The following is a 26,946-nucleotide window of genomic DNA, read 5'->3' as shown; positions in this document are numbered from 1 at the left end:
CACCCACCCACAGTCCTGAGGAAGGGTTACACCCGAAACATCGACTTCTGCGCCTCCTGATGCTGTCTGGCTTGCTGTGTTCTTCCAGCCTTCTGCCTGTCTACTTTAGCTTATTGACTGTCAGATGACAGTAAATTGATTAGTCCAAAAGTGTTAGATGTAACGGACACTCTTCCTGTGCTGCTGGCTGGACACTTATTACACAATCCAATGAAAAATGCGAACGTTCAGTTCAATAATTTCTCTGAGTTGCTCCGCAGGGACTTCCCTGCAGGTCAGAATGCAGTTGACATGATGATCTCGACTGTGCTTTGCGGGACTGTCCCATTCGGTGCAACTCGGAGTGGTGCGTTTTTCCCGAGTTTCCTGTTCTTGAACTCTTCACTAATCTCTAGCGGGGTCTTGCCCCTTGTCTCCAGTAGAATGAAGTAGCCCATGATAGTGAGCAGTAAACAGACTCCAAAGAATATCAGGAAGCACAGGTGACCCAGACCCTCCTGTAAAAGAATCATACAGTCAGGGAAGAGAGAGAGAGAGAGAATAGGACAGGAGGGTCAGTGAGTGAGACTGAGGGCAGGTCAGTGAGTGAGACCGAGGGCAGGTCAGTGGGTGAGACTGAGGGAGGGTCAGTGAGTGAGGCTGATGGGGAGGGGCGTCAGTGAGTGAGGCTGAGGGAGGGTCAGTGAGTGAGACCAAGGGCAGGTCAGTGAGTGAGACTGAGGGAGGGCCAGTGGGTGAGACTGAGAGAGGGTCAGTGAGTGAGACTGAGAGAGGGTCAGTGAGTGAGACTGAGAGAGGGTCAGTGAGTGAGACTGAGAGAGGGTCAGTGAGTGAGACTGAGAGAGGGTCAGTGAGTGAGACTGAGAGAGGGTCAGTGAGTGAGACTGAGAGAGGGTCAGTGAGTGAGACTGAGAGAGGGTCAGTGAGTGAGACTGAGAGAGCACTTTCAAGGAGCTATGAACCTGCACTCCAAGGTCTCTTTGTTCAGCAACACTCCCTAGGACCTTACCATTAAGTGTATAAGTCCAACTAGGATTTGCTTTCCCAAAATGCAGCACCCATGAGCTGCCAGAGGAAGTGGTGGAGGCTGGTACAATTGCAACATTTAAGAAGCATTTGGATGGGTAATATGAATAGGAAGGGTTTGGAGGTATATGGGCCAGGTGCTGGCAGGTGGGACTAGATTGGGTTGGGATATCTGTGCTGTACATCTCTATGACTATGTACAGTAGGGTTTAACACTGTAAAACAGATGAGACCAGGAAAGGAGTCCAGCGCTGCTGAAGCAGGATCAGTGTGTTGTTGTATTTCAGCTTGAAGCAGCCCACATTGCCATGATTTGTCAGTCTAACCCCGAATGCTGTAAACTGGGACAGCCCTTAGCAGAAAGTTTGTCAATTGTCATTCAACAATCTCACCTCTGATCTAGTGATTGAGGGAAGGCAATTAAATAAAGAGGTGGTACACAGGCATCTACAAACCCTTGGAATGCAACCGAACCTGCCTGGAGACATCCAAAACCCAAGTTAGTCTATATTTTTTTGAAAACGGAGCGACACAACAGCGTTGAGTCAAACAGCAGGAGCTGTACCTACCTGATTTATATATAATTTAGAGATAATTGCAGAGGGGATCCTGAAGAGGGAGACTGTATAAGACCCTCCTCGTGTGAGGAGGAACCTGCCAGCAAAGCTCAGTCACACCACACATGATAAAAGGACAGCAAAAGGCCACTGTTGCCATGGTAACCGGTCTCAATGTTAACCCAATCTCATGGATTTCTTGCACACTCAATAGAGGTTTAATAAAACTCAGCTTTGATTAAAACAAAAACTTGTGGTAAACCACTCTTAAACATTGGCACAAGAGCAACTGAGTGTGAATTTCCTGCAGTTGGTCAAAGAGGCAATTCCTCAGCCTTAGCTTATTCCAACCCAGTTTACTGCATCAGGTGCTCCCAATGTGGTCTTCTCTACATTGGCAAAACCGATCGTAAACTCAGGGAACGGTTCACCGAGCATCACAACCGGCCCACAGGGGCCAACCGTACCTCCCAGTCACCGCCCATTTCGATTCCCCTTCCCATTCCCTTTCTGACATGACCATCCCTGGCCTCCTCCATTGGCAAAACAAAACCACAGCTCCTTTTGGAGGAACAACACCTCATCTTCCACCTGGGCACCCTACAGCCTGGACGACCCAACATTGAGTTCTCCAATTTCAAATAACCTCCCTTCCCATCCCCCGACTCCCTTCCCAGCCCCTCTCCCTCCCTTCCACTGCTCCCTGCCACCAACTGGATTCATTCCTCCCATTGACCAACCGGGAGGTACCCTCTACCTGTCTTCACCGATCCCCACTTCACCACCCTGCCCCGCCTCCCCTTTATCTGCTGCTCCTCCCACACCCACCCACAGTCCTGAGGAAGGGTTACACCCGAAACATCGACTTCTGCGCCTCCTGATGCTGTCTGGCTTGCTGTGTTCTTCCAGCCTTCTGCCTGTCTACTTTAGCTTATTGACTGTCAGATGACAGTAAATTGATTAGTCCAAAAGTGTTAGATGTAACGGACACTCTTCCTGTGCTGCTGGCTGGACACTTATTACACAATCCAATGAAAAATGCGAACGTTCAGTTCAATAATTTCTCTGAGTTGCTCCGCAGGGACTTCCCTGCAGGTCAGAATGCAGTTGACATGATGATCTCGACTGTGCTTTGCGGGACTGTCCCATTCGGTGCAACTCGGAGTGGTGCGTTTTTCCCGAGTTTCCTGTTCTTGAACTCTTCACTAATCTCTAGCGGGGTCTTGCCCCTTGTCTCCAGTAGAATGAAGTAGCCCATGATAGTGAGCAGTAAACAGACTCCAAAGAATATCAGGAAGCACAGGTGACCCAGACCCTCCTGTAAAAGAATCATACAGTCAGGGAAGAGAGAGAGAGAGAGAATAGGACAGGAGGGTCAGTGAGTGAGACTGAGGGCAGGTCAGTGAGTGAGACCGAGGGCAGGTCAGTGGGTGAGACTGAGGGAGGGTCAGTGAGTGAGGCTGATGGGGAGGGGCGTCAGTGAGTGAGACCGAGGGCAGGTCAGTGAGTGAGACTGAGGGAGGGCCAGTGGGTGAGACTGAGAGAGGGTCAGTGAGTGAGACTGAGAGAGGGTCAGTGAGTGAGGCTGATGGGGAGGGGCGTCAGTGAGTGAGGCTGAGGGAGGGTCAGTGAGTGAGACCAAGGGCAGGTCAGTGAGTGAGACTGAGGGAGGGTCAGTGGATGAGACTGAGAGAGGGTCAGTGAGTGAGGCTGATGGCGAGGGGCGTCAGTGAGTGAGGCTGAGGGAGGGTCAGTGAGTGAGACTGAGAGAGGGTCAGTGAGTGAGACTGAGAGAGGGTCAGTGAGTGAGGCTGATGGGGAGAGGCATCAGTGAGTGAGGCTGAGGGAGGGTCAGTGAGTGTGACCAAGGGAGGATCAGTGAGTGAGATTGAGTGGGGTGGGGTCAGTGAGTGAGATTGAGGACAGGGCTAATTCTTCAACATTCTGAGAGAGATGCACAACTGTTTTACAAATGTTGACGTGACTTACCACCAAGAAGGAGAAAATGATTGTCACAAGGAAGAGACCAGTCCAGTTGAGGAAGCCATTGATGGCATAACCAGCTGGGCGATCAGACTGCAGGAAGATTTCTGAGGGTAAGATGATAGCTACACCACCTGGTACAGCACCAAGAAAGATTCCAATTAGCTATCACCTCAACCAGCATCTTCATGAGAAACATCCAGCTCCTCACTTTTAATTTGAGCTATCAGCCCCCTGGGTTTGTCTGAACGCCTTCCTCACTTAGTAGGAAAAGAAAAGGGTAAACTGGAAATGGGATAAAAGACAATGGATAACGGAGAATGGGGAAGGTCAACTATCTTCCAACTGGTAAAATAAGAATACTTTCCAATTGGAGGTGGAAGGTGAGGGGTGGGCTTGTTGCCCAGGTGACAGCTTCATGTGATGAAACTTCCAGCAATACACCTGACTGGAGCTGGTAACCCGGAAGGAGATGGAGAATGAAGGGCTTGGAGACTCGTGGTCATGGCAAATTTGGAGGATCCCCTGGGAAACCGACAGATTTTCAGAGTTTTCTGTCAATCTCAAACCCCGCCCCAGAATTCTCTGAGCCTGGCTACATGTGAAGATTTATACTTGGATCTGAAAAACTGAAAGGTGGAGGTGATGTATTGGGATCTGGGATCTGGGTGTCCTTGTACACCCATCAGTGAAAATAAACAGGCAGGTCAGTAAGCAATTAGCGAGGTGAATGGCGTGTTGGCACACATTGCAAGAGGGTTTGAGTTCAGAAATAGAGACGTCTTACTGAAGCTTTACAGGGCTTTGGAAAGACCATACCTGGAGCGGATATATTTGTCTTAGAAGGAGTACAGCAAAGATTCACTCGGCTGATAGCAGTTTTGACAGGACTGTCATATGAGGAGTGATTGGTTTGACTGATTAGATTAGAATAGATTCCCTACAGTGTGGGAACAGGCCCTTCGGCCCAACAAGTCCACACCGACCCTCTGAAGAGTAACCCACCCAGACCTATTCCCTCTGATTAATGCACCTAACTCTATGGGCAATTTAGCATGGCCAAGTCACCTGACCTACAGATCTTTGGACTGTGGGAGGAAACCGGAACACCCGGAGGAATCCCAAGCAGACACGGGGAGAATGTGCAAACTCCACGCAGTCAGCCGCCCGAGGCTGGAATCAAACCCAGGCCCCTGGTGCTGTGAGGCAGCAGTGCTAACCACTGAGCCACCATACTGGGCCTGTGTTCACTAGAGTTTAGAGGAACGAGAGGGAATCTAATTTAAATTCTGACAGGGATGTACAGATTAGATGCAGAGAGGATGTTTCTCCTGTCTGGGGAGCCTAGAAGCAGGGGACACAGTCTCAGGATGTGGGGGACACCATTTCCGACTGAGATGATGAAACATTTCCTCATTCAAAGTCATGTGACCCTGTGGAATTCTCTACAGAGAAGACTGTGGAGGACAAGGCACTGAGTATATTCAAGGAAGAGACAGATAATTTTGTAGATGATTTTAAAGGGTCTGGGGAGACAGCGGGAACTTCGCACTGAAATGGAGGGTCAGCCCTGACCATAGTGAATAGCCAAGCAGGCTCAAAGGGCCGAACGGCCTACTCCAGCTCCTAGCTTCTACGCCCCTAACTCATGGATCAAGATGCTTCCCCGTCCCTCTTTCCCACTGTCAGTGCTCACTCAACTCAGTGCTACTACTCGGCAAAAGCGAGGCCTGCAGATGCTGTGAGATCAGAATTTAGATCAGAGTGATGCTGGAAAAGCACAGGAGGTCAGGCAGCATCGGAGGGGCAGAAAAATCGACATTTCGGGTAAAAGCCTTACTGCTAACAGGGGAGGCAAAAATCACAGGGCAAGTCACCCTCGAACCCGGAAGTGTATTTCGGTCATTCATTAAGATTGAAGTGCTTTACATGAATGGAGCAGTGACTCCTGTTTGTCAGCTCACCTGGGCCTACGCCGTAGCTGAAGACATAAGCAAAGATGATGACCAAACTGCAGTACGGCATCCAGCTCACGAGGTGCTGCAGGTAACAGACAGGGTTAGGAGCCATACGTATGAAAACAGGAGCATTTTCTAATGCTCACACTGCCCTTCAGTCTCTGCAACAGCAGACCATGAGAAAACAGGAATATAAAATGAGGAAACATTCTGACATACCCATTAGGAATCAGTTTGCCATTTGAGAAGATCTTGGATGATCTGACTGTAGTCTTGTTTCACTTTGCTGACTATCCCTTTACCCTCAGACTCCATTGTTAAGACCTAACTCCAAGAGAAAAATATTCAATGACCCATATCTTCCAGTTTCTGATAATTGGTACTTAGGCTTTTGATAGGTAGTTACCATGGATTTGGAATTCTCTGAGAAAGTCTTCAACTCTGAGGGTTCCAACTATGCTTCCCTTAATAGATGGCCAGGTAAACATAGAGGAATTAAAAGCTGATCTCATCTTTGGTTAACTATGGCTAATGCGATTGCTTTAAGAGGTTATTTTGACCTGATTTTTTTTTCCAAGATTAAATGAGAGAAACCAAGCAGCCTGTAAAAAAAGTACACATCTTGTGAGTCCTTGGGTTTTTTTCTTAAAGTTGCAACAATAGAAGCAGCCTGAAAGGGTGGGGTCAAGCTCCCACAGAACCAGGGATTTTAGCCTTAGCTTTTAGCAGTTGCTATTGGGATCTTGAAGAGGTGGAAGGTATTTTTCCATCTCACGGTTGCAGCCATAAGCTGGAGGGTTCTCTGCCTTCTATGGAAGTTGCATACAAGACAATCTGTCTGAATTTGCCTTTCACCAACGGTGTTTCTATGGGATCTTATTATATGGGGACAGTTAATTAGTAACAGTGACTGTTTCTATTATTCTGGTGTGTTTTCCAATAGAGTTAAGTTATTCCAATTTCTTCTTTCTTCTGTTGTATTTTAACTATAGTGGATGAATAAAATGTGCTTTGCTTTGAAACCGGTACTTTGACCAATCGAACTGCATCTGGAACGCAACACCTTACATTTACCTTTAAAATAAAAAAAAAACTAGGGTCTAGACTACCTTCTGAATATTTTGATGGGGTTTGTCTGTTCCATAACAAACCTGATAACACCCCTCCCCCAACTCACCTCAGACTGCTCCCACCCGAACACTTGACACCACACATAATATGATCAAGACCCTCCATCATGTCTGACCCCATCAACTGGATCTGACTAGCCTCTCATTCTGGACATGACCCCCACAAGCCCCCAGATGTTACTTGACCCCCCACCCAGAGGCAGGGGTTCTCAACCTGGACCACCCTAGGTCCCAACAAGCCCCGCCTCCCTAAGATGCGACCGAACCCTCCGACAGCCTAACACACACACACACACTCCTGACCCTGTCTGACAAGCCCCAATCCACCTATCCACTCACCTACACCTCCCATCCGATCAACTCTGCCTGTTTCACAGTGCCACCCAAACCTCTCAACCCACCCTGCCCACTTTGCCAGGCGGTGCCTCTGCTGTTCTTACCCCTTGCCCCCTTACCTCTCCATCCCTTTACCCACTGACCTGACTCAGGTTCATTCACGGAGGCAGTGAAAAGCTTTGCATTGTCCGGCAGTGTTCGGTGTGTGTTAGCGAATAAATGGATCCACCAGACTGTGTAAGAAAGGAGAGTGTGCCTTGGCTTCCTCTAACTTGATGAGAATACAGCCGGAATAAAGAGACGCTGCAGATTTCACCATCGGAAATTGGGCCAAAGGATATAGGAAACAGGTGTAGATTAAAACATTAAGCGCAAAAGCAGAATCCAAACCTACTGTAATTCAGACTAAAGCCCCGTCCTCTACAGTCTCTGGGGAAGACAATTCCAAAATTAACAATTCTTTTAGAAAGAAAGAAAACTCTCCATTTTAAATAGGAGACCCCAGTTCAAATCCCTCCCCTAAACGGAAACATCTTCTCTTCATCCTCCTGGTCAAACCCCTGAAGGGTTTTGTTTCAGTGAAATCCCTTTTCATTCTCCTTAACTCTGGTAAATACAGGATCAAACCTGTCCAAACTGGATTCATAAAATAACCTCAGCATTCCAGAAATTATTTGAACGAGCTTTATCTGAACTGCTCCCACTGCAGTTGTATTCTCAAATAAGGAGACCAAAACTGTACGCAGTATTCCAGATTACAGGGTATGACCTATAAGTGTCGAAAAATGTGACACTGGAAAAGCACAGCAGGTTAGGCAGCATCTGAGGAGCAAGGGAATCGATGTTTCGGACATTAGCACTGAGCTATAAGGAGAAGCTGGAAAAACTTGGGTTGTTTTCTCCGGAGTGGCAGAGACTGAGGGGAGACCTGAGAGAAGTCTATAAAATAGATAGGTTTGACGGTCAGAATCTTTTTCCCAGAGTCGAACTGTCTGAAAGTAGACAGCATGCACTTAAAGGTGAGAGGAGGCAAGTTCAAAGGAGATGTGAGGGGCAAGGTTTTTACACAGAGAGCGGTAGGAGTCTGAACATACTGCCAGGGATGGTATTGGAGGCAGATACAATGGGCGCATTTAAGGGACTTTTATCTGTATATATCTATACAATAATTCTGCCATTTCTTTATTTCCTGTCATCAATTCCTCTGACTTACTGTCTGGAAGGCCAGTGCTCACTTTACAAGTACTTTAAGAAACTTCTAGTATCTTATTTTTCTAGCTCCCTTTCTCCAGTCATTCTTTGCTGGTTTTTAAATTCTGTTTAATCTTCTATCCTACCAGTAATTTTCATAGAATTAATGAGTTTTCTTTCAATTTGTTTTGATTCTTATCTTCCTTAATTGGTCATATATAGTGCATCTCTCAAACTCATTTTTTCTCACTTGAGAATGAGTCTTTGGTGGTGTTATGAATATCTCCTTAAATGTCTGCCATTGTATCCCTACTGACCTAGCTTTTAACTTAATTTCCCAGTTCACTCTAGCCACCGCTGTCTTTACATCCGTGTAATTGTCTTTATTGAAGGTCAAAATATTGATTTGGACCTAATTTCTCTCCATCGAGCTGAATGCAATATTAAACCACATCATGATCACTGCTAATTTGATTAGATTAGATTCCCTACAATGTGGAAACAGGCCCTTTGGCCCAACCATTCCACACCGACCCTCCAAAGAGTAACCCACCCAGACCCACTTCCCTCTGACTCATGCACATATCAGTTTGGGCAATTTAGTGTGGCCAATTCACCTAACCTGCACATCTTTGGACTGTGGGAGGAAACCAGAGCAAATTCGCGCATACATGGGGAGAATGTGCAAACTCCACACAGACGGTCATTTGAGGCTGGAATCAAACCTGGGACCCTGGTGCTGTGAGGCAGCAGCACTAACCACCAAGCCAACGTGCTGATCCACTTATGCCCTAAATGTTGACGCTCCTGCCCCTCAGATGCTGCCTGACCTGCTGTGCCTTTTCCTGCGCCATGCTCTTCATCTCTGACTCTCCAGCATCTGTAGTTCTCACTTTCTCCTCATCACTGCTACCTAAAACAACACTCAAAATACATAGGAGTTGCAAGTGGATCTGTTCCTGAAAATCACCAAATCATCTGGAACATTTAACACTGGCCAATCGGAAAAGTTGCCCCCATAAATAGAGTGGAAAAAAATGGTGAGGAGCTGTTCCTCCAATCACAGGCTGGTTCTCTGCCATGTTTGCTGCTGATAGGCTTATTACTGCATCTATCAACAGTGAATACAGGAGTGACACAGTCTGTGATTGGAGGAGCAACAAGCAGCTAGGAAAGCCAGTCCTGGAATAGAGGGAGTTGACAGACTATCTTTTGCTGGCTTCCTGCCTTTGCAAAATGTCAAGTACCCTTTCATGTCCCTGTAATGGCTAGCAAGTCACGTGCCTCAGTTTCTACATGAGCTGCCAATTTGTCTGTTGCAAATGCTACACACGTTCTGACAGAGAGCCTTGAGTTCTGACCTTTTGTTATTTTTGTGAGCTCTGGCCTTATCAGCTTGTGCACTCTAACATTTATATATTGCACCTTCCCTTCCATCCTCTGAATATCATTGCCCTCCCTGCTACCAGACTCACTTGCCTTGTCCCCTAGTCCCTTTCCTTTGTATCTACTTCATGTTGCCTCACTTGGACTATTACACCAATTGTTTAGCTTTGAAGCCCTTCTACTACACTTTGTTATGCAACTCATAAGAACACTGGTCTGACCATATTTACGTGATGTCTCTCCAGACAGTATGCCTACCTTTATTCAACAGTATTGGTGCCAGTGCCCCATGAATCGAAAATCATTTTTTACACACCAGTCTCAAACCAGCCATCATGTTCCTAATCTATTTACCCTGTGCTGGTTTACTTGCTTATGGCTCAGCTAATATTCCAGAGGTCAGAATCTTTTCATTTTCCTTTGGTACTTAAATGGACCATGACATTTGGATCTGTCCCTTTCCACAGCACGTTCTCCTCCTCCCAAGCACATGTCCCAAGTTAGCTCTTGCACTTAGTTACAAAGAACTGTGTCTGCCCCCTCTAATTCTACTGCCCCCTATGGATCATTGCATTTCTATTTAAATGCCTTCACTTGAATGCATTTCTGTGCAACATCGAACCATGGAATCCCTACAGTGTGGAAACAGGCTGTTTGGCCCATTGAGTCCACACTGACTGTCTGAAGAGCATCTCACTCAACTTCACCCTCTTACCCTATCCCTGTAACCCTGCATTTCCCATGGCTAACCTACTTAGTTTTCACATCCCTTGACACTATGGCCAACCCACCTAACCTGCACAGCTTTGGACTGGGTCACAGTCAGTTTGCTCAGTCTTCCCATTGCTGCCACTCTCATCCATACAAGCTCGATGAATCCCCGATTTGTTGGACATTTCGATGCATGGGACTTCCTCACTTATGCCTTCTCTGTCCCCAAACCTGCCTCACTTCTAATCACACACTCACCTGTCCCTGACCACTGACTAAATCAAAACATCCTAGCCTATGGGATGTAACTGCCTTCTGGAATAGAGTGTCTGGTTAATGTTCCCTCTTCCCCAGTGCCGTGCAGTGTCTGAAACCCAGTCTCCAGCTCACTGAATCTGAGCCAATGCTCTTTAAACCACAGATGCATACTACAGCTGCAGTTGCAATGGATCCTACTGGTGTCCATACTCCCCATAGAGTCATAGAGATGTACAGCATGGAAACAGACCCTTAGGTCTAACCCGTCCATGCCGACCAGATATCCCAACCTAATCTAGTCCTACCTGCCAGCACCCGGCCCATATCCCTCCAAACCCTTCCTATTCATATACCCATCCAGATGCCTTTTAAATGTTGCAAATAGTGTAGTTGCAACATATCACCTTCCCTGCTACCCCTCCCAGGACTCAGACTATTAAATCTGTTTTTCTTTCTGCAGACCTGCTGGGTATTTACCCTTGGCCTGTATTTATTTCAGATTGCCGGTATTCACAGGATTTTGCTCCTAGCTAGTGCAGGGGAGGGAACTTATAAATACGGAGATTAGGTAAGGAAGTTGCGAATCAGTGTCTTCTTGAAGAGCAGACTACGACAAGAAAGTAACCCATTGTGTGGTCAGGGCTGAGAGAGTTCTGCCTCTCCTCTCATTTTTACGATGCCAAATGAAAGCTAAAGGCCAACTGTCCTCAATGCTGCAAATAATTATCAAATCTGTGAAACGCTGTGTACTCAGATGGTAACACTGTGCTGAGGTCAGTCATGCGTGCCAAGAATTACAATCAATACTACTAACACAGCACAGAGCCACAGAATGGTGGCCACTGGCTAATTTGCTACAGAGAAGACAAAAATGACAACATTATCATCGCCACGGAGCACAGAACATTGAGGAAATGGAGCACTTTCCCTACACAGGACATAAAAATCTCCAGGAGTGACCCATGTCCACACAAGAATTGGCAAAATGACATTGGTCTTCGAGCAGCAGAGTAAGCATCCAACACCATTGGCACGTCCATGAGTCTATGACTCCACAGATCTACTGTCGTGCCTTCTGCAATCTTTGCCAGCATTGAAGAGAACAGCAAAGGTCAGAGGTAAAGTGGATGACTCCCTCCAACACACCTTTTGTAAGACCCTGGACATCGTTGGAGTCACCAGTGAGGAAATGCTGTGAATGACAGATCAGAGATGCCCATGGGACATAGGGTACAGAGAGACTGGCAGGGAACATCCTTCATGACCTGCACCTGTCAGAGTGGCAATAGAATGGAAGCCACCAGACGAAGAGTGTAGATGGAGCTGGCCAAACCAAGTGAAGAACATTCAGACACAGGACACGACCTGGGCTGGAATGGGACTGGAAACTGCTCTTTGTCTGGCATGGGGCCAGAGAAACGGTTCAGAGAAAAATGAAACCAAATTCAATCAAAGAAAACTAGAAAGTAGAAGTAGTTTATTGATAAAGTTGCAAAAACGCAGCTCACAAACACTGAGTGTCTGGGAAAGACATAGATAGCAGCAGGTGAGTCATTGAGAGTCCACTTAACAAGTAAAAATCCAAAGAATTGTGGATGCTGGAAATCAGAAAGAAAATCTGAAATTGCTGGAAAAACTCAGCAGAGAGTACATTTACGTTGATTTCCAAATTTCAGACATATTAATTCTAACAGACCAGAACCCCTCAGACAAACCGTATCATGAAGAGAACTTACAGCTTGAAACCTTGTATGAATATCAGTCCTGACTCAGCACTACCTCTCCTGGTGCCTCTCCATAATATTGGGGAAGCAGTTTAATGGCCCTAATCCTCAGGAGCAGTTCCTTTTGTTTCCCGAGTCCTCAAGCTTTCTGAGCTTTTCCTTCAGGTTCTTTCCCTAGTGCACAGGGTGACTGGCTCACAAATTACAAAGTCTCTGACTTATCAGTTAAAAGCAACAGCTTACGTAACTGAGGAGAGAAAATAACTGGCTTTCTTTATTTCCCGAATGAAACACAAACAAAAGAGAACAGAATATAGAATGACTTAACCTATCTGAAAAGTTTCAGATATTTGACTGGAGAGAGACACACACACACCACCTCTCCTTCCAGCTTCTGCCTGCATTGTTCACACCCACAAGCTGTTCACCTACTCAGGAACCAATCAGACAGTTGTCGCTAGGTGGATGACCTTTGGCATCCAAGACCAGTTGGGGCCATTGAGACCAACCGACTATATGTTACCAGTGGAATCTCACTTCATACACATGCTCCAGTGCCATGCTGTATCCTCTTACCTCTTCCCTTATTGCTTGCAAAGCAATAGGAAAAGCACAACCAATAAAATGAGTCTCAGTAACTTGCTTTTTTAACACATGGCAAATCCAACCTCAGATCTTTGTAAAATAATCGTTATGTCAATTCAGTTCACCATCAAATATAAAATAAAAAGATATGGTCTTCTCATTCCCCACAACCCTTATTAATTAAAAGTCCATCTATCTTAGCTTGAATATACTTAATGCCTTCTGTGGTAAAGGATTCCACAGATTCACTGCCCTTTGAGAGAAATTCCTCCTCTACCCTGTCTTAAATGGGTGACATCTTTATTCCAAGTTGATGCTCTCTTGTTCTGGACTCTCCCAGAAGGGTAAACAACCAAACTGTAGGTTTGCTCGCTGAGCTGGAAGGTTCATTTCAGACATTTTGTCACCATACTAGGTAACATCTTCAGTGTGCCACTGGACGAAGCACTGCTGGTGTAAAACTTGAAAGGGTTCAGAAAGATTTACAAGGATGTTGCCAGGGTTGGAGGATCTGATACATGGATGACATCTTTGTCATCGCTAAACGAAACAAATTAGAGGAAACCTTTAGGACCGTCATTAATACCCCTTACTGGCATAAAATTCACTAAAGAGGAGGAAAACAATAATAAACTGCCATTTCTAGATGTCACAGTAGAGCGAACAGGTAATGGGGAACTTCAACCAGCATCTACAGGAAAACAACACATACAGACCAAATACTGAACTACAGAAGCAATCACCCCACCACCCACAAACGAAGCTGCATCAGAACATTATTTCAATAAGCCAACACACACTGCAGCACAGAGGAACTACGCAGAGCAGAGGAAAATGACCTATACAGTGTATTAAAAAAAAGGGTACCCAATGAACACAGTCCTCCGATTTCTCAGCAACAAACTCAAACAAGCAGACAAAACGCATCCAGAAACCCTAGCCACTCTCCCCTACCTCAAAGACATTTCGGAAATGACTGCCAGACTACTTAGACCCCTTGGCATCATGGTAGCCCACAAATCCACCAGCACACTAAAACAGCAGCTAATGAACTTGAAAGACCCGATACAGACAATGAGCAAAACTAACATCATTTACAAAATACATGCAAGAACTGTAAAAAACATTACATTGGACAGACAGGCAGAAAACTAGCCACCAGGAAACATGAACATCAACTAGCCACATGACCCTCTCTCACTAGTACCCTCACATACAGATAAGGAAAGAACCACTTTGACTGTCACAACACATCCATCCTAGGATAAGCCAAACAGAGACACAAGAATTCCTAGAAGCATGGTACTCCAGCCAGAACTCTATCAACAAACACATTGACTTTCATCCTATTTACCACCCACTGAGAAAAAGAACAAGAAATGACATCACCATAGGAAATGACATCACCACAGGAAATGGCATCACCAACCCAAGGAAACCCAAACATATAAATAGAAAGCAGGAAACACAGCAGTGCTTTATCTGAAGATGAACCTTCCAGCTTAGTGAGGAAATCTATATCCAGAACCTCAACATGAGTTACAAATCTTCTCAAAACTTGGTAAACAATCACTCTGCATCTACTCTATTAAGTTCACTAAAAATTTTATATGTTTCAGGAAGGTTTCCTCTCATCCTGCTAAACTTCAATGACGACAGGCCTAACTTATTCAACTCTCATGTAGTCACAGGGTCGTAGAGTCACACAGCATGGAATCAGACTCTTTGGTCCAACCAAACCAGCCCATACTAACCATAATCCCAAACTAAACTAGTCCCACCTGCCTGCACTTGGCCCATATCCCTCCAAACCTTTCCTGTTCAGGTACTTATCTAACACTCTTTAAACATTGTAACTGTACTCGCATCCCCCACTTCCTCTGGAAGTTCATCCCACACACAAACCACTCTTTGTGTAAAATAATTGCCCCTCATGTCCTTTTTAAAATCTTTCTCCTCTCACCTTAAACATATACCCTGAGTCTTGAAATCACCCACCCGAGGAAAAAGACATCTGTCATCTGTACCTCTCATGATTTTATAAACCCCTATAAGATCACCCCTCAATCTTCTATGCTCCAGTGAAAAAGTGCCAGGCTATCCAGCCTCTCCTAATAACTCAAATCCTCCATTCCTGGCAACCTCCTGGTAAATCTCTTCTGAACATCCTTCCTCAAACAGGAAGATCTGAACTGTGCACAGTACTCCAGAAGAGATCTCACCAACATCCTGTACAACCTCAACATGATGTCCCTGCTCCTATACTCTAAGGTTTGAACAATGAAGGCAAGCATGCTAAACACGTTCTTAACCCACCCTGTCAATATGTGATGCAAACTTCAAAGTATTATGTACCTGAGCCCCTAGGTTCTACAACACTGCCCAAAGCCCTACTTTTAATTATATAAGTTTTTTTGGTTTTTTTGTTTTATCAAAATTCAATACCTTGCATTTATCCAAAATTAAACTTCAATTGATCAAGATTTCTTTGTAATCTTAGATAACCTCCATCTCTTCCCTGCCTGCCCCCTTTCAGCCCTTTGGAAATTCATGCTGATCAGGGTCAACTAAGTAGGTAGATAGGATAGTGAAGAAGGCGTTTGGTATGCTTTCATTTATTGGTCAGAGTATTGAGTACAGGAGTTGGGAGGTCATGTTACGGCTGTACAGGACATTGGTTAGGCCGCTGTTGGAATATCGTGTGCAATTCTGGTCTCCTTCCTATCGGAAAGTGGTTGTGAAACTTGAAAGGGTTCTGAAAGATTTACAAGGATGTTGCCAGGGTTGGAGGATCTGAGCTACAGGGAGAGGCTGAACAGGCTGGGGTTGTTTTCCCTGGAGCGTCGGAGGCGGAGGGGTGACCTCATAGGGGTTCATAAAATTATGAGGGGCATGGATAGGATAAATAGGCAAAGTCTTTTCCCTGGGGTGGGGCTGTCCAGGACTAGAGGGCATAGGTTTAGGGTGAGAGGGGAAAGATATAAAAGAGACCTAAGGGGCAACTTTTTCACGCAGAGGGTGGTATGTGCATGGAATGAGCTGCCAGAGAATGTGGTGGAGGCTGGTACAATTGCAACATTTAAAAGGGCATTTGGATGGGTATATGAATAGGAAGGGTTTGGAGGGTTATGGGCTGGGTGTTGGCAAGTGGAACTAGATTGGGTTGGGAAATCTGGTCGGCATGGATGAGTTGGACTGAAGGTCTGTTTCCACGCTATACATCTCTATGACTCTATGACCACTGACCAGAAGATTTTCAGTATGTCTGGCCTGTCCAAACACAAGCGCCCCCTAGGGGTCACAAACTAAACCTCCAGGGCCAGCGGTCTCCACAGGTCAGCAGACTCTCTCCAGCCCTGCTATGTAACGAAGGGATGACTAAGATACAGAAGGAGGGAGAGGAGGAAGGAAAACATTTACTGACCACACTTTGGTGACAGGGTTTACTGTGCACTGGCATTTACTTTTGTAAATGTCACTGCTTTCACCTTTTGCCTGGTTGTTCTGTCTGTCTGTGGAACTGTAAATGTCATTGTTTGAATATGAAACATCACTTCATGTCCCATGGATGGGGGTCTGTGGGGGAATCCTCTTGCAGCATCTGGAGGCAAGTGGAACTAGGCAGACACCTTTGGCCTCACCTATACTGTTATGGTTCTGTTCGCCGAGCTGGAAGTTTTTGTTGCAAACGTTTCGTCCCCTGGCTAGGCGACATCATCAGTGTTTGGGAGCCTCCTGCAAAGCGCTTCTTTGATGTTTCCTCCGGTGTTTATAGTGGCCTGTCCCTGCCGCCTCCGGTTGTCAGTTTCAGCTGTCCGCTGTAGTGGTTGGTATATTGGGTCCAGGTCGATGTGTTTGTTGATGGAGTTTTGTGGATGAATGCCATGCTTCTAGGAATTCCCTGGCTGTTCTCTGTCTGGCTTGCCCTATGATAGTAGTGTTGTCCCAGTCAAATTCATGTTGCTTGTTGTCTGCGTGTGTGGCTACTAAGGATAGCTGGTCGTGTCGTTTCATGGCTAGTTGATGTCAGCCTATACTATTACCAGTGTATTGCAGCCCCTGTGTCCAAAGGTGCTGCTGTGATATCTGGGACAGGAAAGTAAAATTCAAACAGGAGGCAGTTCTTTAAGCCGGCCAGGGAATGGGATCCGCAGGTCTGTCCACAATGTTCTTTCCTTTTCAAAACCCTAACATCCTTTATGTGCTGCAGGAGGATTGGCCATGCTAACTTACCCAGTGACCAGAGATGTGCAGGCTTGGTGAGTTAGCCATGGCAAATGCAGGGTAACAGGGATAGGGTCAGTGAGTGGGATGCTTTTTGGAGGGTCAGTGCAGCCCTGATGCACCAAATCATCTGCACCGCAGGGTTTCTATGGCTCCGTGAGGAAGGTGACAATGAGATTCCATATGTCAGTGTCTTCCACCTCAGCCTGACCGTGTCTGTGAGACCAAATATTGCAATGCACTCTGCATGGCCCATCCTGTAAAGCCTGTAAGCTTGGCACATCGCCAGCCAATCTGTCTGCACATGCCCAGTTTCCCCACCAACCCATAGGGTTATGAAGTGACCAAGTATGGTCATAGACTGTAACCCCCACCCCACACCTCTTGAAGTCAGGGTGCTCTGAACCACAGATAAACAACCCTACTTACACGACCCCCTTCCCATCCATGCTTTACCATATCTCCCCCACCCTGAACAGCTCCATATTGACCCCTTTCATAATTGCCATCCCCTTATAACTCACCCTATTCCCCCCTCTGGGCCTGCAGACCCCAATCTCCAAGATTAACTTGCCAACTCTCCTTCCCATGGTAGCAGCTAGCCTTCTCCAGTTCCCCCTCCTTTCCCCTTAGTTTTTAAAGGCAGAGAGGACGGAATATGGTCCATCGCTTTGAAAGACCTAACCAGACAGTCCAGAAAAGAAGTGCCTCAACCCCTGACTATACATCACCACTGCCCACCAACTGGTTACTATGGAACTACAGGACCCACTTCCCGGACTGCAGAGGGACAGAGCCCTTGACCAAACCCCATGACTGCAGCCAGTGCCCCGGACTGGTACAGGAGGCTGCCCTCGAGTCTGGATCCACTGACTGACTGACAGGTGCATTTGCTGAGGACTAAGCCCATGGGCCGTAGAGCCACAGCTACATGCTGGCTGCACACACAATGAGTAAGCTGCTGGGATGGACAGCACACTACAAGATAGCCACCCCCTAGACCTGACCGGCAAGATAAGCTGTCTGGCCATGTGTGACTCCACTAATGGGTGAGGCAGGGATGCTGGGAGGTCCTAACTGGGCAGCGAGTGAGCAGCCCTGAGATACGGCCTGGTCCAATCCCTGAGCCGGGTGTCTGTCCCTGTACATGAGGTATCCCTATGGCAGCTTTTCAGTGCTAGTCATTGGTTGCCCTGCAATGCCGATCCAGAGCTCCCTGCTAATGGATTGGAGAGGCGACATGATGGTCATTCCCCGATGCCATTGCCATCCCCCTATAACTCACCCTGTTTGCGCCCGGTGTCCAGGGATTGTTGCCTGAGTGGGGGAATGGGATTGAGGATGATTTAGTGGTTTGGATCAGAAATTGGCTAGCTGAAAGGTGGTGGTTGATGGGAAATGTTCATCCTGGAGCTCAGTTATTAGTGGTGTACCGCAAGGATCTGTTTTGGGGACACTGCTGTTTGTTATTTTTATAAATGATCTGGTCAGGGCATAGAAGGATGTGTTTGGAAAGTTGCGGATGACACCAAGGTCGATAAGAGTTGTGGATAGTGATGAAGGATGTTGCAGGTTACAGAGAGACATAGACAAGTTGCAGATGTGGGCTGAGAGGTGGCAAATGGAGTTTAATGCAGAAAAGTGTGAGGTGATTCACTTTGGAAGGAGTAACAGGAATTAAGAGTACTGGGCTAATGTAAGATTCTTGGTAGTGTAGATGAGCAGATTCTTGGTGTTCCGTGTACATAGATCCTGAAAGTTGCCACCCAGATCGATAGGGTTGTTAAGAAGGCATACGGTGTGTTCACTTTTATTAGTAGATAGATTGAATTTTGGAACCATGAGGTCATGATGCAGCTGTACATAACTCTGGTGCAGCTGCACTTGGGAATATTGCGTACAGTTCTAGTCACTGCATTGTAGGAAGGATGTAAAGCTTTGGAAAGGGTTCAGAAGAGATTTACTAGGATGTTGCCTGGTATGGAGGGAAGGTCTTACGAGGAAAGGCTGAGGGACTTGAGGCTGTTTTTGTTAGAGAGAAGAAGTTTAAGAGGTAACATAATTTAGATATATAAGATAGTCAGAGGGTTAGATAGGGTGGACAGTGAGAGCCTTTTTCCTCAGATGGTGATGGCTAGCATGAGGGGGCATAGCTTTAAATTGAGGGGTGATAGATATAGGACAGATGTCAGAGGTAGTTTCTTTACTCAGAAAGTAGGGGTGTGGAACGACCTGCCTGCAACAGTAGTTGACTCGCCAACTTTAAGGACATTTAAATGGTCATTGGATAGGTATATGGATGACAATGGAATAGTGTGGGCTAGATGGGCTTCAGATTAGTTTCGCAGGTCGGCACGACATCAAGGGCCGAAGAGCCTGTACTCCACTGTAATATTCTATGTTCTCTGAAATTCTCTCCCAATGTTCATTCCGAAGTCTTATATCCACTCTCTCAAAGAGACATAAACAAATATATAAATTTCTGCTCAACAACAAGGTGTTCTGACTCCTCAATACAGTTATAAAAGTTTCAATCATTTTTCAACTGTGTGACTAAACCTCATGAACAAAGCACACAGCAGAAGCAAAAGGAAAAAATGCAAGGATTTGAAATTCTGAATTCGCAACTCATCCGCCTCTCAATTATCCTTTCCCAACTGCAGTTGAAACCTCTGGGCACATGTCAGTCTTTGCAAACATACCCATCAGAACCCATCCTCAGCTTAAAGGACAAACATGAAGCTTTTTAACTTGGTCCTCCAAGGACTGGGTCTGTTCTGTCATTCTTTGAATTCTTCACCAATATTGACCATTCTGAACTTTCGAACAGAGAGAGTGACAAACTCAGACCTAAATAATTCTTCCACCTAAGAGAATGTTATCAATGAACACAGTTCGCTTTCTCCTGGTCTCAGCCATTGCTTACCTGCAGTGAATAAGTAACTGTTAGGAGTGCTGTCCACAGACTCATAAGCCCTAGTCCTCCACAGAAGAGTGTTTTTCTCCCAGCTCGTTCAACCAAGAATGCCTGAGGAATGCGTTACACAAAAGAAGACATTCAGTAACAATGATATCCTTTGACTGGTCTCAAGAGGAACTTAGGATGATTCAACAATGGGCATTCAATATACGGGTCAGACCGATTTCTCCTCATTCCCACAAGTCTCTAATGTGGGACTTTAGTTAAGAGGACCCACTTACTGGGCATCATAGGGATGTCTGTCACTGAGCTTCAGGCCGCATTAGTCCTTTAAAACTGACAGTTCTTCTTGTTATAAGAACCAGGAGCAGGAGTAAGCCATCTGGCCTCTCGAGCCTGACATTCAATAAGATCACGGCTGAGCTTTTCATGGGCTCAGCTCCACTTACCCGCCCAATCGCCATAACCCTTAGTTCCTTTACTGTTCAAAAATCTATCTGTCTTTGCCCTAAAAACATTCAACGAGGTAGCCTCAACTGCTTTACTGTGAATTCAACCAATCCACAATCCTTTGGGAAAAGAATTTTCTCTTCAACTCAGTCCTAAATCTGCTGCCCCTTATCTTGAGGCTATGCCCCCTAGTTCCAGTTTCAGCCACCATTGGAAACAACCTCCCTGCTTGTAGCTTATCTATTCCCCTCATAGTTATATATGTTTGTATAAGATCTCTCCCCCCCCATTATTCTACATTCCAATTATTATAGTCCCAGCCTACTCAATCTCTCCTTATAAGCCAACTCTCTCAATTCTGGAAACAACTTGGCGAACCTCTTCACACCCCCTCCAGTGCCAGTACATCCTTTCTCAACTAAGGAGACTACCTGGCTTATTTGCCAGAGAATGCTGGTCCATAGGAGCTCGTCTGAACTCGGTGGCGCTGAGCAACCAGCAGCTCTTTATATACAATGAACATTATCCATGACCTGTTGAGCCATTGAGAGGACTGAGTCTTCAATAGCCCTAGTCATTGTGAAAGGATAGGTCACTAAGAAGAGCCTACTGTGGAGAAAGTCAGTTCCAGAAAACTAATGAAGACCTCAACTGTCTGTATTCTTCCCAACACCAATAACTCAGTTAAACATTGTACCTACACAGATCAGTAGTGTAAACATTTCAATCAGTCCTGTTCCAATGGACACATAAGGTATTCTCTCATCAGGAATTCCTGCTGCCTGGAAAAGCTCAAAAGCATACGAATAGATCTGGAAAACAAAATAAAGTATTAAAATAAAACTTGAGAGTAGAAGTTTTGGCTTTCAACCCTACTATAAATTCTGTGTTATTCTATGCCATATGAAAACTGAGAACTGAATTACATCTATATCTACTCTTCAAATTTCCCCTTGCTTTCCAACTCCTTGTCACCTGAAGATTTCTCTCAGTCTTGTTTCTCATGTACAAATATTAACTGGTCTACATGAAGAGTCTTGAGTATGCTGCATTTCCTTGTCCAGCTTCCTTTTGCCCTGATCACTGATGATATTTCTCTGACAACACTTAACATTCTCCCAGAGAAGGGGAACAATGTCCAGGTCATAATGAGATCAGTAGATGGAGGTGTGGGGTAATTTTTAAAAAAGAGAAAATCAGGGACCTGCATGTCGGGGTGGGTTGGGGGTGGGGTGTTAGTTAGGCTGTGAGAGCACCGAGAAAATAGGGAAGGCATTGGAATGGTGCAGCATCTGTTGCCGGGGCGGGCGGGGGGGAAAACCTTGAAGAGGAAAGCATTTGACTCAGCAGATAGTCTCCAGAGACTTTCGGGGCTTGGAGTGATAGATGACTGAGAGGAGGAGATGGAGAAAGTTAGTAAATAGTATTACAGTGCCCCGAACTCCCTACCCCAGTAAAATGAGGGAAACTGAACGAAGAACAAAGAAAAATTTAACTTTGAAACTGTTGACATAAATCTGGGTGAGGGATTGTTTGCTGTTAGTGCAGAGTCTTACCAGTAGGTGTTGCTGTGAACTTATTTCCTCAAATATCTCTCCCAGTTCCATTGCCATCTTGCAGAAACAAAGAAATACTTAGCTGCCAGTCATGTACAATGCCACCGGCAATCTATTTGTATTAAATAATTACATCATGTAACCTTTTAAAAGATCGCTGGCTTCTTTTCCTCTCAAAATTGTTTTCTTAAACCGTTCTCCATGTGTTCCTCATCCACTTCCAACAATAAGTATGAAGAAGCTCAGGGATTTCTTTGTTACTAAGATTGACGCCATCACGTCAGCTGTCTCACTAAAAGGCAAACGTCTTTTAAAGCCCCTCCTGCCCTAGCCTTTTGTTTGCTTTCTGTAACTTCTCTATTATCTCCCCATATCACCTCTCCGTGCTCATCCATGAAATCCTCCTCCAGCTCCCTCAATTCCCAATAATGTCTTGAGCATGCACCTTCCCTCCTCAGTCTCCATGTTAGTCCTTCCTTCCAATCTGCCATCATTGACCCTCTTGATTGTGCCAGAGAGCTCCATCTCTAACCTCCTATTCCTCCCTGGATATTTTGCTGCCTCCCAAATCCATGGTTTTCTTGCCTAGAATCTCTCCAATTGGCCAGGGTCCTGCCCTATTACAGAACTGAATGGCTCACATCAAAGGTACAAATGATATCCTGTATGACTGTGACAAAGGTAAACTTGCCCTCCTCATCCTTTCTGACTGACTTTCAGCCTCTAAAGAGATTAAGCACACCATCTTTCTCCAATGTGCCTCTGCAATTGTCCAACTGCATGGTTCCACTCTTGTCTATTGAGTTGCAGCCAGAGAATCGCTTGCAATGCCTTGTTCGTCCATTCCTAAATCATTACTCATGTTTTTGCAAGGTTTGTAGCTCAGGTTGAGGTTTAGGGTGTAGGTTTGCTCGCTGAGCTGTAGGTTTGATTTCCAGACGTTTCATTACCTGGTGAGGTAACATCATCAGTGGCGACCTCCAAGTGAAGTGCAGCTGTTGTCTCCTGCTTTCTATTTATAGGTTTGTCCTGGATGCGGTTCCTGGAGTTTGTGGTGATGTCATTTCCTGTTCATTTTCTGAGGGGTTGATAGATGGCATCTAGATCTATGTGTTTGTTTATGGCGTTGTGGTTGGAGTGCCAGGCCTCTAGGAATTCTCTGGCATGTCTTTGCTTAGCCTGCCCCAGGATAGATGTGATGTCCCAGTCGAAATAGTGGGTTTTTTCATGCGTGTGTAGGGCTACGAGGGAGAGAGGGTCGGGTCTTTTTGTGGCTAGCTGGTGTTCGTGTATCCTGGTGGCTAACTTTCTTCCTGTTTGTGGCAGTCCTTGCATGGAATTTTGTAGATGACATCACCCAGGAACCCCATCCAGGAGAAAGATATAAATAGAAAGCAGGAGACAACAGCTTTGCTTCACCTGGAGGTCGCCACCGATGATGTTACCTAGCCAGGTATTGAAACGTCTGGATATCAAACCTACAGCTCAGCGAGCAAACCTACACCCTATTACTCACGTTGTTCTCTCAAGGATCCAACCTCAGCTCCCTCTTTCACATCTACTCGCTGTCCCTCGGCCAACCAGACAGCATCAGTTTTCACATGTCGACTGATGACAACCAGGTGTCAGTTTCTTTACTCAGAGAGTAGTAGGGGTGTGGAATGCACTGCCTACAACAGTAGTAGACTCGCCAACATTAAGGGCATTTAAATGGTCATTGGATAGACATATGGATGAAAATGGAATAGTGTAGGTTAGATACGCTTCAGATTGGTTTCACAGGTCGGCGCAACATAGAGGGCCGAAGGGCCTGTACTGCGCTGTAATGTTCTATGTTCTAACCAACTCTACCTCACCAACTCAATTGTCTCAAGGTTTTCTATCTCTGGTCCTTGAGCCCTGAGTTAGGCCTGCCACTGCCCAGTAAAGTGCCCAATTAGCTCCCAATTTGGCAGGCATTCCTGAGAGGAGGCAATACAGAGCTCTTGCCAGCTCTCCATCCAGCTATCTCCATTACGTACCACTCACTGTCTACGCCTCCAATCCCAACAACCAACTCCATCCCTTTCTCTGACAACATTCTGAGGCTGAACCAAAATATTCACAACCTTGATGTCATGGTTGACCCCAAGGTGAACTACTGATCCCCTATCTGCACCATCACTAAATCCAGCCATTTCCAATTCTAACACATTGCCTGTGGGATGGGACCATTCACTGCCACCAATTAGCCACTGCCCTTTCACCACCGAGGACGCTTCGCCATCGCCCATTGGCCGCTGAGGACAATTCGCCACCGCAAGTGTTTGTAACTCATTTTTATGTATAAACCAATAAAATTATATTTATCTCACCTCTTTTTAATAAATATGTACTATGTTGTTGTATAAATAAAGGGGACTGAGAAGTATGAAAGAACAGACGGGAGGGAAACCAATCAGTACGTATATACATTTCCGGTGGCAAATAGTCTCCAGAGGTCAAACGGCCCCAGTGGTGAACCGGCAGTGGCTAATCATCAGCAGCGAATGTGCCGTGGCGAATCGTCACCAACCCCATTGCCTGATATCCCATCTGTCTTAGTTTAACAACTGTTGAAACCCTCATCAAGGTTTTTGTTACCTCACAGCTCAACTATTCCATTGCATTCCTGGCTGGTCACCCACAGACTACCTTCCTTAAACTAGAGATCATCCAAACTTTGCTGTCTCTGGTCTTATACGTGTGCTCATTGACCTACATTTGTTTCTGGAATGTGTGTGTTTAATCATTTTCATCCTTTTTTTCAAATTTGTTCATAGCCTTGCCCTTTCCTAACTCTGTAAATACCTCTTGCTCATTACCTGAACTCATCAAATTCTGGCCTTTTGGGTATCCCAAAATTATTCCTCCATCGGTCGACGTGCCTTCAGCTTCCTCAACCCTCAGCTCTGGAACTCTCTCCTTAAATCTTTCCATCTCCACACCTCACTTCTCTTCTTTCAGGCACTCCTTACGACCTGCCTCTTTGACCAAGTAAGCCCCAGTATCATCCTATATGACTTGGTATCAAATTATGTTTCAATATATGCCTTGAAGTGATTTGATGCTTTATTGTGTTAAAGGTACTATATAATTGCAAGTTGTTGTTGTAATCTGATGCTGAATTTCCACACATCTACCATTTCAGAATAACATTCTTTCAAAATGTACCTTGATCTGGATGTTAAGCCAATTGACCCATTTGTCATATGACTCAATTCTCAACTGAATCATAAAGAGTGAATTTGAAAATACGAATTCAAATAACACTACAATTCATCAGCTGTCTTATATTAGCTGCGTCATATTATGCCTGTCATGACTATCACTGATATCAGTGACTGTAAACCTCCCACACAGTTCCGCAGTGAGGTATGGAAAGCCCTTGCAGTGGTGAGGGTGAATCTTTATCAGGGAGGCCGCCTGAATGACTCATCGACCTCAGGATGGTGAGTGGGTTGGTGCCAGTAATCGCAGCATTTATTATGCCTGACTCCAAAGTAAAATGCAGTCAAGTTATACCATGTTTAAAGGTAGGTTATTCAAGTTATAAGCAGGGGAACCACACTTTGTGAGGTTACTCTGTGTAAGTTTAATATATCTACGTCAAATTCCTCTCTCCTTCCTAAATGGGGTATTAAATCATTTACAAAATTGGTCGACGAAACATACAGAAAGGTCTGACATCTGTCTGATAAACATTCAAACACCTGGGTTTGAGACATATGGATAGGTTGGGACTTTTTTCACTGGAGCATAGGAGGATATGGGGTGACCATACAGAGGTTTACAAAATCATGAGGGGCATAGATAAGGTGAATGGCAGGTGTCTTTTCCTTAGGGTGGAGGAGTTCAAGACTCGTGAGCCTATTTTTAAGGTGAGAGGAGAAAAGATTTAAACAAGACCATGAGAGGCAATTCTTTTACATAGAGAGTGGTTTCGTGTGTGGAATGAACTTCCTGAGGAAGTGATGGATGCGAGTACAGTTACAATGTTTAAAAGACATTTATTAAGTACGTGAACAGGAAAGGTTCTGAGGGATATGGCCAAGCAGTTGGGATTAGTTTAGTTTGGGATTACATTCGGCATGGACAGACTCAATCAAAGGGTCTGTTTCCAGGCTGCATGATTCTATGACCATGCACACTAACCCAGGATGATCAACGGTATAAAGCCTCAAACATATTGAAATACAGCTCAGCGAAAGCCCATTCGGCCCAACCAGTGTTAGTGCTCCATGCAAGCCCCTCCATTATTTTCTCATCTAAAGCCACCCTCATAACCCACTCTTGCCTTCTCTCTCATATGTTTGTCCAGCTTTCCTGAAAATGCACCTATCCTATTTGCTTCAACCCTTGCATCTGCTAATGAGTTCTCCATATCTCCCGAGGTACATGTGACAATAAATCATTCATTCATTATCAGCATTCTCCTCTGAATTCCCGATTGGATTTCTTTGTGCCTGACTTATTGACAACCTCTAGCTATGCTTGTTCCCAGAGGCAAAACCATTCCTTCTGTATCCACTCTTTCAACCTTCTGGAATTCTGAAGTCCTCTATTGGGTCACCTCTCAAATTTCCTTTTGCAAGACAAAGGGGCCCAACCTGTTGATGATCTCCTGAGAAGAATATAGATTAACGTGAGGAAGTAACTTATCTTTATCTAGTGCCTTTTGCAAACTCAGAACTTTCAAAGGCAGTTTGCAGGCAATGAATAAGGTCACCCAATCAACCTGCTCAGAGATGTGGATGCAACTTGAACTCACGCCACCTGGCTCATAGATAGGATGTGGAGGAGTTGGTGTTGGACTGGGGTGGACAAAGTTAAAAATCACACAACACCAGGCTATAGTCCAATAGGTTTAATTGGAAGCACTAGCTTTTGGAGCACCACTCCTTCCTCAGGTAGCTGTGGAGTAGGACTGTAA

At 45.5% G+C, this 26,946-nt stretch overlaps 1 protein-coding gene across 4 annotated transcripts in view; it reads right to left on the bottom strand.

The window, feature by feature from the left end:
* Nucleotides 1-2,442: 2,442 nt before the first annotated feature.
* Nucleotides 2,443-26,946, bottom strand: part of LOC122562787 (solute carrier family 2, facilitated glucose transporter member 11-like) — an 88,334-nt gene continuing 63,830 nt past the window's right edge. For all 4 annotated transcript variants that reach the window (XM_043715971.1, XM_043715970.1, XM_043715973.1 and 1 more), the window contains 5 exons: nt 21,141-21,251; nt 19,996-20,097; nt 5,531-5,606; nt 3,573-3,700; nt 2,443-2,901 (listed from right to left, as the gene is read on the bottom strand). In XM_043715971.1, the coding sequence (XP_043571906.1) occupies nt 2,680-2,901; nt 3,573-3,700; nt 5,531-5,606; nt 19,996-20,097; nt 21,141-21,251 (639 nt within the window). In that variant the 3' untranslated portion in view covers nt 2,443-2,679. The remainder of the gene's footprint in view (nt 2,902-3,572; nt 3,701-5,530; nt 5,607-19,995; nt 20,098-21,140; nt 21,252-26,946) is intronic.

The sequence above is a fragment of the Chiloscyllium plagiosum genome, chromosome 25 (assembly GCF_004010195.1).
Source record: "Chiloscyllium plagiosum isolate BGI_BamShark_2017 chromosome 25, ASM401019v2, whole genome shotgun sequence".
Lineage (NCBI taxonomy): Eukaryota > Metazoa > Chordata > Chondrichthyes > Orectolobiformes > Hemiscylliidae > Chiloscyllium > Chiloscyllium plagiosum.
This window is presented reverse-complemented; position numbering and strand designations above follow the sequence as displayed.